Raw genomic sequence first — 13901 nt, forward strand, 5'->3', positions numbered from 1 at the left:
CGGGGAGACGAGTGGAGATGCTCTTATCCTCTTGCCTCAGTACGTTTTCGCACAGCTGTATCCTCCCCCTCCCCCTCCCTTTTGTGTTCATTCGTCCACCATAATGTATGAAACGACCGTGCGGTAACTTCTAAGCGGCTGATCGCGACACACCAATGCTGGTGCATTTCAAGTCAGCGAATGTGGGCTATCAACTGGTCAAGATTGTGCTATGCGTTCAAGGCGGTCCAGTCAAATAATCAGCATTTTCCATGCGTGTCGCTTCTCTAGAATACGCCCTCGATGATGATTATTGTCCGTACCTCTCGAACTCGAAGTGCTGTATATCGGCATCCATCGCATCGAGTTGGACGGGGAGGAAAAGAAACCAAGAGTGTCAAAAGTCAAAAGTCTTCACTGAGCGCCAGGAGTGGAACTCGGCCCGGCTACAGCCCGGGTCTTGGCCCATAACGTACAGGTTGTACATCCAATAAGTTCAACCGAAATTTGTAAACCACAAGCAGCCCAGCCCGTGACATGGGTCAGAACGACCAGGGCTAGTCTCAAAAGCCCACCAAGAAAGAGCACGTTCGCATGATCGCATCTCATGCGCGTGCACACATATACAGAGGAATACCTCTGCTTTTCGATCGTGCCGCCGCCGCATACGCAGACGCGCCAAGAACCCCCGCCGCGCCGTCTGAGATTCAGAACTGCTCTGCCTCTGCCCATAGGTAATCCTCTTTTCCTAATGCAAAGTATGAATTCCGATGATGGGAAGAGTCAATTACAGTCATTGAGCTGCTACACCTAGGTTTACCTGATTGTGGATTAACTTTTTTTTCTCCAATCTGGTTACATAGAAGAGGATGAAGGGGACAAAGAGATCAGAGACTTATTCATCAAGGCCCGTGTCATCTGATTTAGGTACTAAAAACGTGTCCTGGTTATGCGGTTATGCTACCGCACTTTTTTTTTTGCGCTTCTTATTGTCACTTGGTTATACTCTGAACTTATTCTTTTTACACAAGGGCTTTGTCCAATCCATTCTTTAAGAGGAGAGAATTTCCAAGTTAATTTCCGAAAAAACGGGCAAAAACCGGTACAGTGACTACTCACAAAGTATGAAAACCCCACACCCTCATAAGTAGTCCGGTGCATAGTTGCCAGAATTCCGGGTCGAGGGTCGACACAACATGGAACAAGGATCGACCAGGGGTATACATCTCTGGTATGCTAATTTGGGGCGTGGGTCACGATCCACTTAATTCTGGTTCGATGACCCTGGTATGCACGCACAGGCAGATCCATGCACGTAAACTAAAAGCAATACAATAATTAAGAAATTTAGACTTCAACACATAAGTTCACAACTTTAGGATAAAAGTGTATAAAGTACCCAGTACGTTGAAAAAGTTTTTTAGGACTGATAGAACCAAGGAATCGGGGGTATTAATACGCCTAGATACGATGCTTTGAATCCAGATTATAGAATTGTGTTCCCGAAGTTGAGAATGAAGAGAGGAAGACGCCCATGAGTGCCAGACAAAGAGATGCAGCATTAAGGGAATTAATACGTCCAGACCGAAGCTTTGGAATCACCATTTTTCCATTTTTTCCGACCTTGGAATTTGGGATCAAGACCGAGCGAATGGGATCGTGATCCGGCGCCGGACCAGGTGGATCCGCTCGCTTTCCCGGCCCAGTTTCCAGGTCGATCGATCCCGGATCCTGGAACATGCCCTTGACCCTGTTTCCGGTAACTATGGTCCGGTGAACTCTCCCAACACACAAATCCGCAACCCCCAAACATTTGCACAATGCAACCTAACCCTAGATGAGAACACCTCAACAAAAGACAATGGACAACACAAAAGCCACCAAAAGACCCAAGCCGAGACAAAATGAAGATCATGCATGAAGAAAAACCCCAATTTTTTTGAAATGAATTAATGATCAATATGCGCAGTCTGCTTCCCAACACACACAACCCCTACAAAAAGTTTAACTTGGTAATGTTTGCTACTACGCCCGCCTCGGTTTAACAGGCACGCACGCAGTTCAAAAACTTTGACCATTGAGTTGGTCAACGAAATATGACTTATATGTCTACAAAATTTATATCATTAGATTCGTATGCAAAAAAGCTTTCTAATGATATAATTTTTGTGACATATATTTCATATTTTATTGACTAAAATAATGGTCAAAGCAATTTCTTAAACGACGTGCGTGCCTGTTAAACTGGGACGGTGGGAGTATTAATTAGTTCATAATCACATTAAAATTTTACACTCGGTCTCAATCCAAATCGAACTATGCAACACAGCTACTCTCATATGCCTACGAACGGGTATACCTAATCCGCACGAACCATCTGCTCGAGAAAAACTCAGCAGCCTCCATGATTCCGCTGGCTCCTCTGAATAATTAATCTGTTAACATCTGCCCGAGAAAAGTCATCATCACGGTAAAGGCAATGTGAACCATTCTTTCCTTCACAGAATAATCTGTGAAAAGAGGAAAGTCCAATAGAAACTGGCATCAGTGAAGGTTACCAATTGTTAACCACCCATGACTGCTAAAACACTAGGGCCGAAACTCCAAAAGCAGCATATTTTTTCACTTGGTGCTTGTGATGAAGAGTGAAATATAGGTAACCTGTGTTTTGTAGTTTCTGCATGAAGAACAGAACTATATCGAATCATATTTCATCAGTTTTTTAAAGTAAAGCCACGTGCTTCATGCATGTAGAGCCACCGGAGCATGGCCCAGCGGGATAATTAATTGTTGAAGGACCCCATGAAACTCAGAACACAGTATCCACCAGATGGCAGGATATGCTAGCAGACAATAGTAAGGCTGGCCATAGTGCAAAGTATCATATAGTGGTATCATCCATATGATACAAGTCTATGATACTACCTCTATAGTGGTTAGTATCATCTAGTAGTATCATAATCTCATGATATTTAATTATTTGTAGAATCTCAATGCAATTGTGTGTATAGGATGTATTTGACATTAAATTTTCTAGTTTCACGTGCTATGATACAGTATCATATTATGATACCACTAGCATATCTCTCCTCATTAATTATAGCGCCACATCAGATTTTTACCAAGGTGGCATGCATGATACTCCTTATGATACTAGCACTATGGCTAGCCTAATATGTATGCTGTTTCGAAACAAAAACTTTTCATAATGGTCAAGGCTTAAATGATCTACCTGATTAGGACGGCACCAAGCATGGTGGATGGAAGAAAGAAGAAGATGCAACGAGATGCAATCATGGTCGATGGAACGAAAAAGAAGATACAACGATCTGTGTGTATTAGCGGAAGAAGCTTGCTGGTTGGCATGTCAGGACCCAATCTTGTACCATGAGCTGATGGAATGTTTTCAAAACATTATATCAAAGAAAGATAGGTACGGGAATGGAGAGGATGGTTCCAAAAATTCCATCAATCAAGATGCACAGACAAGTGAAGGAACTGCAGCTGTAGTGGGTGATCCTATTCAACTTTCCACCGAAGGTGCACTAAGCAAAACACAAAAGGTCCACTTCAAGAGAACAGCCCCAAGCCGCTGCAGTCTATGCCACGAACCAGGTCATAACATTCGCAAGTGCAAACAAAATCCTAAGTAAGTATTTTTACTTGTTAGTTATTGCGATCCTTGTTGCTTGATATCATAGTCAGTAGTTTCACAACAATTGTTTCTATCATATTCAACAGGAACCAGTGAGATAACTGCACCTTCATGCATTGATGGCGGAAACCAAATTACATCAGATTTCCATACGAGACTGATGGTGGAAGAAAACCAGAATTACACTTAGACTTGTGCTCCGGTGCTTTCTGAAAGTTTGATTTGCACAACTTTCAAAGCAAGATCAAAGGCTGTGATTAGGAGGAGTGCGTCGTGGGATGTGGGCAGTTGCACCCTGCGGTGATCACAGCCATCCAGCTGCTTTGGGAAGCGTGCAAAAAAAGTCTTGGAAAGCACAGGAGCACTCCCTTTTCGTTTATTTTCAGTTGCCTACATCATGTTCCTTATATTTCAGATTTTCTTGTGTGTGTGCTCTCGCCAATTCAGAAACCATTTCTGCTTCCAGAATTTCATGTGTACGTGATGTGGCAGAACCATGCCTTTTTATTTCTAAAATTTGATGTTTATTTGTGACAACAATTTTACTCCTAAACGTGAGAGAAACATGGCATCTACCAAATTATGTTTTGTTTGCAGGAATGCTGAATCATAGGATTCGTTACATGGTACTCATACCAGGAATGACACTATGGTTGCTGACGAAATTTGCAGGAATTTTGAATCATAGGATTCATGAAATGCTGCATTTCATATATCTTTTGAATGACCATCGAATTTTGGCAATCTTAGGTACTTGCAAAATCATCATGACACATACTTACGTAGTACACACCAGGGCGATTTTCTTCAGCATCAAAGACAAATCTTATTTGCTCATGCAAGTACAAGGAAGAGTGTTGTGATCACTCTCTAGGGCATCTCGTCACGTTGCCGTTGCTGAAGTAGATGACGCAGCCTTTCTCGCCAGCGAGGCAGCAGTTGCACGCCGGCTCCAGCTGCTTGCGGCCCGTCGACGGGCATGTCATGTAGTTCCTCCCAACCATGCAGAACAATGGACAGATCTTCCCTTCCGTTGGCTCCGTGCTGTGTATGGATCCAATCACCATGAACCCTGCGCGATCCAATGAACAGATAAGAGAATACCTTCATTAATCATGATGGTTATATGAGAGCGTCGACATCGACAGATAGGACCTGGAGGAGGAAGTAAAGGAAGCATAGTTTAAAATAGCGGGATATTTCATTTAGCCGCAATTTGTTTGGAGGCTATAAAAGACTATAGCCGGGTTATAGCTGGCTATTCCATTTAGCCTTTTTTTTAGAAAAATTGAAATATTTCAGTCATATCTTACCAAAAGAAGAGGAAAACTATGAATCAAATACGATTCATGATACAAATTATTCATCAAATAAGTATTCAATTATTCAACTCACAAATTTTATCTAATTATATTGAACGTAAATTCGAAAAACAAGAAATAAAAAAGAGAAGAGAAGAGAAATTTAAAATGCAGGAGGTTTAGCGGCTGAATTAAAGGCTAAATAGGGGCTAAATTGGGCTATAGCCGGCTATTAGCGGTTTTTTCTCATTTAGCCTATAAAGAGCGTAGCCGCAGCGGCAGATCTCCCGAAAGGCTATAGCCGGACTATAGCCGGCTATTTAAAACCATGAAAGGAAGGGAGTGGAGCTAGGCAGTTACCGCACAGCAGGAGAGCCACCGGAAGAGCAATCGTGGTGGAAGCCATGTCTGTTCCTGTTAGCTCTGCAAGTATGCAGTTTATATAAGTATGAAACTTGGTGGAGAGAAATTTAGGTGTGGTGTTTTGCTACTTACTCTGTCAGTAGCGGAATGTGGCTATAAAGTCAGCAAATATAGATTTGCCTTGACTATGTTTTGCTGACTTTCTACATTGACTCTTGAGCTAAGTAGTGATCATCAAGTAGTCAAAGATTGTGCTCTGGATCCAAGACGGTTCAGTCAAACAATCACCATTATCCATTCCTTCCCGACGTGCCGGTGTTTATTCAGATTCATCAGACATAGCAGGTTCACCGCATCTAGTTTTTCGATAAAGAGAATATTTTAATATCGGTAGATACCAAATACACTCGGATTCTGCAACAACGCAGTACCCTAATAATAGTATGGATGCACACAGCCAAAAAAGAAAAAAAAAACTAAGAAAAAAAAAGTCTAGCTAGGGTACTCTAGTCCTAACAACAACAGTACAACCATCATCAAGACAACATCTGAAATCCAGACTCTACACAAGCAACGCCTCCAAGAAGGGAACAGTGCACAAACACCGTCGTCGCTCGATCAAAAGATCTTAGGTTTTCACCCTGGAGATAGTCCCGCTCTCAAAATAATGCTTTCATCAAGACCATTGCCAAACACAGCCAATTAAGGCCGGACCTTGGATTTTCACCCTGAAAGGTAAGACTATACTTGTGCTGCTGATCTCACTTGCAAACTGCTGTTACGAGACCTAGAATACCAAGCAAAGCCCTCAACAACACCACGACTCGATCCTCCGCTGCTAGTCCGATCTTCAAGAAATTCTCCGTCTCTGATACACCATGGACCAGAATGTCAACAGAGCTTTGCGTCGCTCACTCCAAAACCAAACGGTCGGAATATAAGCATGGGTGCACACTACAGAATGCCTCCAAAACCAGCAACCTCCAGGCACGAGCACTGTTACATTTGCCAGCGGAGCTTTCCTGAACTCAACATCCAGCCAAATCCAGACGGACATGCATAAGGATGATCTTCGTCTTGGCACGAGAGAGATCCGAGTACCACCACCTTTATTCATGCCGATCGAGCAGCCCCCACGCATGCAAGCCGCCGCTCCAAACCTACCAGTGACCCAGAGGGCGAGGCCAACAGGGGGAAGGAGACGACAATGCAGGATCGATCCTCCACTGGAACCGGCCCAACGCGGCGAAGATCGAGATGGGGGGAGCCTGGGAGACATCCAGATCAAGATTTGGGATCACCACCACCGCCACCCGCCGGCTTAGCATCTTCACTCCATCCATGGTACCGCCGAGAAGAGATCTCTGTCTCCACCGGGACCAGGGGAGCCGCCTTGCACGCTGCACGGCAATGACCCGACCAGACCCGCCCTAGCGTCTCTCCACCCCCAACCACCTTCGGTGACTGGGTCCACCGCCACCGCGGCGAGAGGAGGGCGCGGCGGGGGACTTGGCGGCGACGCGGCGTGGTCGCCCCCGGAGTTGCCCTAGGGAGCTACCCGGGAATGAACGGGGCCACTAGCTATAATAACCAGTGGAATTTAATTTACCTATCTGCAATTCTCTCACCGTATCAACTTTTTTTCCGAAATGGGGGAAATATCGCCCCAGCTTCTGCATCCAAGGGATGCACACAGCTTTTTTTATTAGATTATTCACAACACCTTACAAGAGCAATACAAAAGATCAAACTCGAAACCACCTCGCTAAACCTACAGGGATGAAGAGGGTGACAATTCACCAACTCACATCAACCAAAAACCAAATGCCTTCACAGGCCGCCCAATAGCAGATGAGAAGCACATCCAGTCAAGTAGACTCTCAGCATACGCCAATGCACACGCCATAGAAGTTGCTACCGCCGTCTTCCTCGTCTCCATCTTCAAGAGAGATCATTGCATTGACGATGCCAGGCATGCCATCGATGCCGCCACGGTGCCAGACGACTCCACCATCCTACGCGAGTCCATCACACTGCATCCGACCCGAGACACCACTTCACCATGCCGCGGCGACTCGACGATGCCAACACAGCAAAGGCACACCGCTCCACCTCAGCACCACCGCCATCCATTGTCTGCTCCAAAAAACGATGCCCCCAACAGGTAGAACGGCGTTGTGCACCGCCATCGTCTGATCCAGGAGACCCGGGTCTAGGGTTTCCCCTGGAGCAGCCCAGGCGAAGAACGCAGGGTGCAGAGACACTAACTTCAACAAGGTAACGACGAAACACGCTGCCATCATCCGCCATGACAGAAGTCCAGGCCGTCTTTCACCGGCAGCTGCGCCTCGCCATCGGGAGCTAGGCGACGGATCGCGAGATCCGCCACGGCTAGCCACACAACTAGCCGATCTCCTCCGGCGAGAGAGAAGACCACCACTGCGGTGCCACGGTCAGTGGCACCAGACGCCCGCCACCTGCCACCAGGTCGACGCCGTCCCCGCCATCCAGGGTCGCCGCCCTTGGTGCCGTTGTCCCAAACCTTGAGGAGGAGCAGTACGAGATCTGTCTCCATCACCGCTGGCCCAGCGATGCCGAGGCTAGGACGGAGGGAGAGGACCGCGCCGCCAGGTTCCGGGTTCGCGCCACCGCCCCGCCCGCCCGATGAGGCCACAGCGAGGAAGAGGAGAAGCCGCGCCACCAGATCATGGCCACGCCGCCGCCGCCATCACCGCCCGCCCGGCGAGAGGCCGCGCCACCAACATCCTCCACGGGCCGGGGCCACCCCCCCCCCCCCCCCCCCCGTGCGGCGGCTAGCCTCCATCCGCGGGGGATCATGCGAGGATCCCCGCCGCCCCCATCACCGGCCGCGGCAGGCTTTGCCAGCGACGGCCTCCGGGGACGATGAGGAGGGAGGGAGGGGGAGGGGAAGACGGTGGCGGCGGCTAGGGTCACCGTATCTACTTGAAAGGGAAAAAACAAGAAATTCTTTACTGAACCCTTTCCATGCCTTGCGCTGGTAAGCTAAAGACAACAATTCGAGAGCGTCGCCCACGGAAGACACCATCGTTGCCGCCATGCCACCCACCATGCTTCACCGCTCCACGACGACCAAACAAGGCACCCAGGTTGATCCGAGAACCACAACCTTTATTCATGCCGATCGAGCAGCAGCCCCACGCGTGCAAGCCGCCGCTCCAAACCTACCAGTGACCCAGATGGCGAGGCCATCAGGGGGAAGACGACGACAATGCAGGGTCGATCCTCCACCAGGACCGGCCAAACACGGCGAAGATCGAGATGGGGGGATCCTGGGAGACATCCAGATCGAGATTTGGGATCACCACCACCGCCACCCGCCGGCTTAGCATCTTCACTCCATCCATGGTACCGCCGAGAAGATATATCTGCCTCCACCGGGACCAGGGGCGCCGCCTTGCACGCTGCACGGTGATGACCCAACCAGACCCGCCATAGCGGCTCTCCACCCCCAACCACCTTCGGCGGCTGGGTCCGCCGCCACCACGGCCAGGGCCGACGGCAGCATCGTCAAGACGAGGGCGCGGCGGGGGACTTGGCGGCGGCGCGGCATGGTCGCCCCCGGAGTTGCCCTAGGGAGCTACCCGGGGAGGAACGGGGCCAGGAGCTATAATAACCAGTGGAATTTACCTATCTGCAATTCTCTCACCGCATCCACTTGAAAGGGGAAAAACAAGAAATTATTTACTGAACCCTTTCCATGCTTTGCGCCGGTAAGCTAAAGACAGCAATTGGAGAGCATCGCCCACGGAAGACACCATCGTTGCCGTCATGCCACCCACCATGCCGCACCGCTCCACGGCGACCAAACAAGGCACCCAGGTTGCACATCGGGCCACCGGCAGGAGAAGGCCATGCAATGCAACCACCTAGAGGCCAGCTCCTCTCCAAGCAAGCGCGCATAGATACCTTCGAGAAGAGCATCTCCAATAGGCGCGCTAAAAGCCCCGCGCGGCAAAAAACCGCCGGTTTGCCGCGCGCGGGCGCTGCCGCGCTGCTCCAGCGGAGGCGGGAAAACGGCGCGCGCGCTAAATTTTTTGCCGCCCGCGCTCTTTCGCGCTATCCCGCGCGGGAAATCTGCCGCGTGCGCTGCCGCGCGCGCTATAAACACGACACGCGCGAAGCGGCCAACTGCCATTCCGCCTCCACGCGTCTTCGCCTCTATCCGTCTCTCTCCCCGCCTCTCTCCCTCCCGCGCCGCTCCGCCGCTCCGCCGCTCCGCCTCCGGCCGTTCCGCCTCCACGCGAAGATGCCTCCGCGCCGCCGCCCACCCTCCGGCTACCACGGCGTCCGGGCACGGCCGAGCGGCCGATTCGACGCGGAGATCCGTTCCGGCGAGGAGCGGATCCGCCTCGGCACCTTCGACATGGCGCACGAGGCGACGCGGGCCTACAACGCCGTCGCGTGGCGGCTGGGCCGCTCCCGCCGCCAGATGAACTTCCACGACGTGTTCACGCGGGAGCAGGCGGAGATGCTCGCGCCGCCGCCGCCGATGATCACCCGGGAGCAGCAGCGCCGACAGCGGGAGCTGGAGCAGCGCCTGCTCATCGCCGAGCGCGACGAGGCGCTCCGCGTTGAATGGGCGCGCCGCTTCCCCGAGGACGTCGCCGCCACGGCGGCCTTCTACGCGGAGAAAGAGAAGAAGGAGGAGGAGAAGGCGGCGGAGAAGGCGGAGAAAAAAGCTTCGCGCGAGAAGCGCCGCGCCGAGTCCGCGGCGAGGAAGGCGGCGAGGGCCGCGAAGGCGGCGAGGAAGGAGGAGGACAAGAAGAACGGCGCAGGGCCGTCGACCATCGTCCTCTCCTCCTCCTCCTCCTCCTTCGAGTGGACGACGACGCCGGTGTCGGAGACGACTCCGAGCAGCTCGGACTTCGATTGGGACTCCTCCGAGTAGTTCCAGTTCTATATGTCGCATTGTATCGTAAAACTTTTATAATATATTCGTATTTTTCGATCAAATTTTCATAGTTCGTTCGATTTAAATTTTCAAAAAACGGTCGGATTAGCACTTTGTGCCGCGCGCGCTGCAAAATAGAGCCTCTGCCGGAGGTGCGTTTTTCGCACAGCAACGCGCGCTGCAAAATAGCTCCTCTGCCGCGGGCAAATTCGCTAACACGCGCGCTAGCGGTATACAGCGCGCCGAATCACGCGTTTACAACGCCAGATTTTAGCGCGCATGTTGGAGATGCTCGAAGGACAATAACATAGTGCTGCACCATGGTCCGATCCCAGTGGGATTGCTACATAATTAAGGTCTGAGCAGTAAACGAAGAAGGACTCCAAAAGCTGAAGATTTGAACCCTTGTCGCTACATGAGTTTTGTGATTTTTTTGGCCAAACATTTACATATATTTTGAAATGAGCGAAGTCTGATGTTAAAGAAAAAAAAAATGAAGTCTGGGGCAGCAAGCAACAAAAAAGCTCCATCGCCGGGATTTGAACCCGGGTCGCCTGGGTGAAAGCCAGGTATCCTAACCGGGCTGGACGACGATGGATTGTTGATGAAGGAAATACTAAAATTTAATTATTCTCATTATTCTCACTCAGCCACAATATTCATCAGTGGTTTGCTGTTTGGTGGCAGATCTGGACAGGCATGTACTATTCGTGATCCGTAAAAATCGATACAGTTACAACGTGTACGTCTGTACTTGTACAAAGGGGGCAGTGCTAGGCCCACGCACACCACACCTCGTCCGTGAACAACTGTTCACGTTGGCTCCATTTGTCACCTCGAAATCCACGCCGCTGCGAGAGTTGTAAACTTGTCTGCTCTGATCGTTTATCACCACTCCACCTCCGGCTCTCCGGCCGGCGGCAGTCACATTCACAGCCTCTCAGTCACAGGAGCATCGGTGCCGGTACGTCGCGTAGCATGGCGCCGAGGCCGCACGCCGTGGTGCTGCCGTACCCATTCTCCGGCACCATCAACCCAGCACTGCAGATCGCCAAGCTGCTCCACCGCCGAGGCGTCTACGTCACCTTCGTCAACACCGAGCACAACCACCGCAAGGCCGGCGCCGACGCCGTGCGCGGCCACGACGGGTTCCGCTTCGAGTCCATCCCGGACGGCCTGGACGAGGCCGCCCGCGCCGTGCAGGACTACGGGCGCGGCCTGTGCATCTCCACGCGCACGCGCTGCGCGGCGCCGCTGCGGGACCTCGTCGCCAGGCTCAACGCCACGCCCGGCGTGCCGGCCGTGACCTGCGTGGTGCCGGCGCTGATGAGCTTCGCGCTGGACGTGGCGCGGGAGCTGGGTGTCCCGACCATGGCGTTCTGGGGCGGCAGCGCCGCGTCGCTCATGAGTCACATGCGGATCCCGGAGCTCCAGGACAGAGGCTACCTCCCTCTCAAAGGTTCGACTAAATTCTGCCAATTTCTTTCCAGTTTCCACGAACATTTTCGATTAAATGGATAATAATATGTTCCTGGCGCAGATGAGAGCTGCCTGACCAACGGCCATCTGGAGACAACGGTCATCGACTGGATCCCCGGCATGCCGCCGATCAGCCTCGGCGACGTATCCAGCTTCGTCCGCACCACCGATCCGGACGACTTCGAGCTGCAGTTCAACGAGTCAGAGGCCACCAACTGCACCAAGGCCGGCGCCCTCATCCTCAACACATTCCAAGACCTCGAGGCCGACGTCCTCGCCGCGCTCCGCGCCGAGTACCCGTGCATCTACACCATCGGCCCACTGGGATCCCTCCTCAACCAAGGCACCGTCGCCGGCGACCGAAAAGACTCGTCCTCCACCAGCGGCCTGAGCCTGTGGAAGCAGGACACGGAATGCCTCACGTGGCTAGAAACGCAAGAAGCGAGATCCGTCGTGTACGTCAACTTCGGCAGCCACACGGTGCTGACGCCGGCGCAGCTCGCCGAGTTCGCGTGGGGCCTGGCGGACAGCGGCCACGCGTTGCTCTGGTCCATCAGGGAGAACCTCGTCCCCGGCGGCGGTCTGGCCGCGCTCCCGCCGGAGTTCGCCGCCGCAACGGCGGGCCGGTGCCGCCTCACCACGTGGTGCCCGCAGGAGCGGGTGCTGCAGCACCCGGCCGTGGGGTGCTTCCTCACGCACAACGGGTGGAACTCCACCTGCGAGAGCCTGGCCGCCGGCGTGCCCATGGTGTGCTGGCCGGGATTCGCCGACCAGTACACCAACTGCAAGTACGCTTGCGAGGTGTGGGGAGTGGGCCTCCGGCTTGACGACGAGGTGCGGAGGGAGCAGGTCGCCGGCCACGTCAGGCGGGCGATGGAGGCGGAGGAGATCAGGAGGAACGCCGCAGCGTGGAAGGCCAAGGCGGCAAAGGCCGCCGCTCCCGGCGGGTCGTCTTATCAAGACCTGCAGAGGATGGTCATGGCGCTCAACTCTGTTACTGATCGGCTCTAGTGTTTGGCCTGCGCATTTCGACCTGACTATCGCACTCCGTATCAACTCTGATGACAAATAATGTTTCTGGTTTGGTTTAGACGGGTAATTCAGACATTTTATCATGTCAACTTCTGGTAATGCTTCGATCTTTCGTCTTCTTGGTAATTACGACACTTCATCATTTCTTTGAGAACTGTATTTTCCATGAGTTTTTTTATGACATGTTTCGACGAGAGTTCAGAAACGTGATGATCTAGACTCTAAAACATGCTAGGGTGGCGAGCTTGTGATCATACACTGTTGATGTACTTTATGATTGCTTTTGAGATTTATATTTTCTCAACCCGTGGTCACATAACTTCATACCACCTTGCATGCATATTGCACCAAAACTTGGCCCCGAGAGCACCGAATTTGTGTGACATTGCTTTAAGATTTTGAATAGGTAGACAATATTTTGCATGCCAATAGTACTATGCCTACCCGACATTAGTACTCTTTCTCCTTCTTTGATACAGTACATAGATTTAATTTCTAGTGTTGGATTTAAAAGAGTCATACATATTGAAAAATATATATCAAAATAATAATTCAATTAAATATTCGTATTTCTTTTGATGATATCTTTTCAACAAGCCAAAAATGTTTGTTTTGACAAAATTCAAAATTTGAATTACAAAACACATATAAACATAATGTTGCACAATAAAACATGATATAACGAGATACCAAAAAATATGTTTTTAAACTGATATCTAAGGAAATTGCCAAATATTTTCTAATTATGATGAACCAAGTTTTAAACAGAATGAAACAAATTGTTTCAAAGAAAAGTTTCACCTTGTTTCATTATGTTTCAAAAGTTGATTTTTAAAAGTTCTCAAAATATATTCAATATTACACTTACTTTGTAGCTGTCTTTAGTAGGAACCCAAACATTCAAACGGTTTTCAAATTTAACTTCTAGTTTAGAAGATATACATTTATTAAGAGCATCTCCACCGGCGCCCCCGATAGCGGCCACGATAGCGATTTGAGGGACGGGAGCGAAAATGGGCTCGCACGGGCGTGCCCCAAATGGTGCCGGCCAATTTTCGAGCCCAATAGAATCGCCGGCAGCCCCGTGCACCCTCATTATGTTTGAGTTTAGAATATAATGTTTTGTTTGAATTCTGTTGCACATAGACCAATATTGCAC

At 50.8% G+C, this 13901-nt stretch overlaps 1 protein-coding gene, 1 long non-coding RNA gene and 1 other non-coding gene across 4 annotated transcripts; 2 read left to right on the forward strand and 1 right to left on the reverse strand.

Moving 5' to 3' along the window:
• Positions 1 to 613: 613 nt before the first annotated feature.
• On the forward strand, positions 614 to 4128 carry LOC127348449 (uncharacterized). The gene is made up of 4 exons (XR_007879783.2): positions 614 to 713; positions 843 to 906; positions 3220 to 3628; positions 3721 to 4128. It is a non-coding gene; the product is annotated as an uncharacterized lncRNA (long non-coding RNA).
• A 6627-nt stretch (positions 4129 to 10755) lies between these two features.
• Positions 10756 to 10829, reverse strand: TRNAE-UUC (transfer RNA glutamic acid (anticodon UUC)). Its single transcript has one exon. It is a non-coding gene; the product is annotated as a tRNA-Glu (tRNA).
• Positions 10830 to 11029: 200 nt separating this feature from the next.
• Positions 11030 to 12884, forward strand: LOC127292987 (7-deoxyloganetin glucosyltransferase). 2 transcript variants are annotated; one of them, XM_051322541.1, is made up of 2 exons: positions 11030 to 11690; positions 11777 to 12884. In XM_051322541.1, exons 1-2 carry the CDS (start codon positions 11210 to 11212, stop codon positions 12535 to 12537), a joined length of 1242 nt encoding a protein of 413 aa, XP_051178501.1. In that variant the 5' UTR covers positions 11030 to 11209; the 3' UTR covers positions 12538 to 12884. The 2 variants fall into 2 exon arrangements, with proteins under 2 accessions (XP_051178501.1, XP_051178500.1); XM_051322540.1 differs by having other exon boundaries at positions 11035 to 11690; positions 11772 to 12884.
• Positions 12885 to 13901: the final 1017 nt, after the last annotated feature.

Source organism: Lolium perenne, chromosome 4, assembly GCF_019359855.2.
Source record: "Lolium perenne isolate Kyuss_39 chromosome 4, Kyuss_2.0, whole genome shotgun sequence".
Classification (NCBI taxonomy): domain Eukaryota; kingdom Viridiplantae; phylum Streptophyta; class Magnoliopsida; order Poales; family Poaceae; genus Lolium; species Lolium perenne.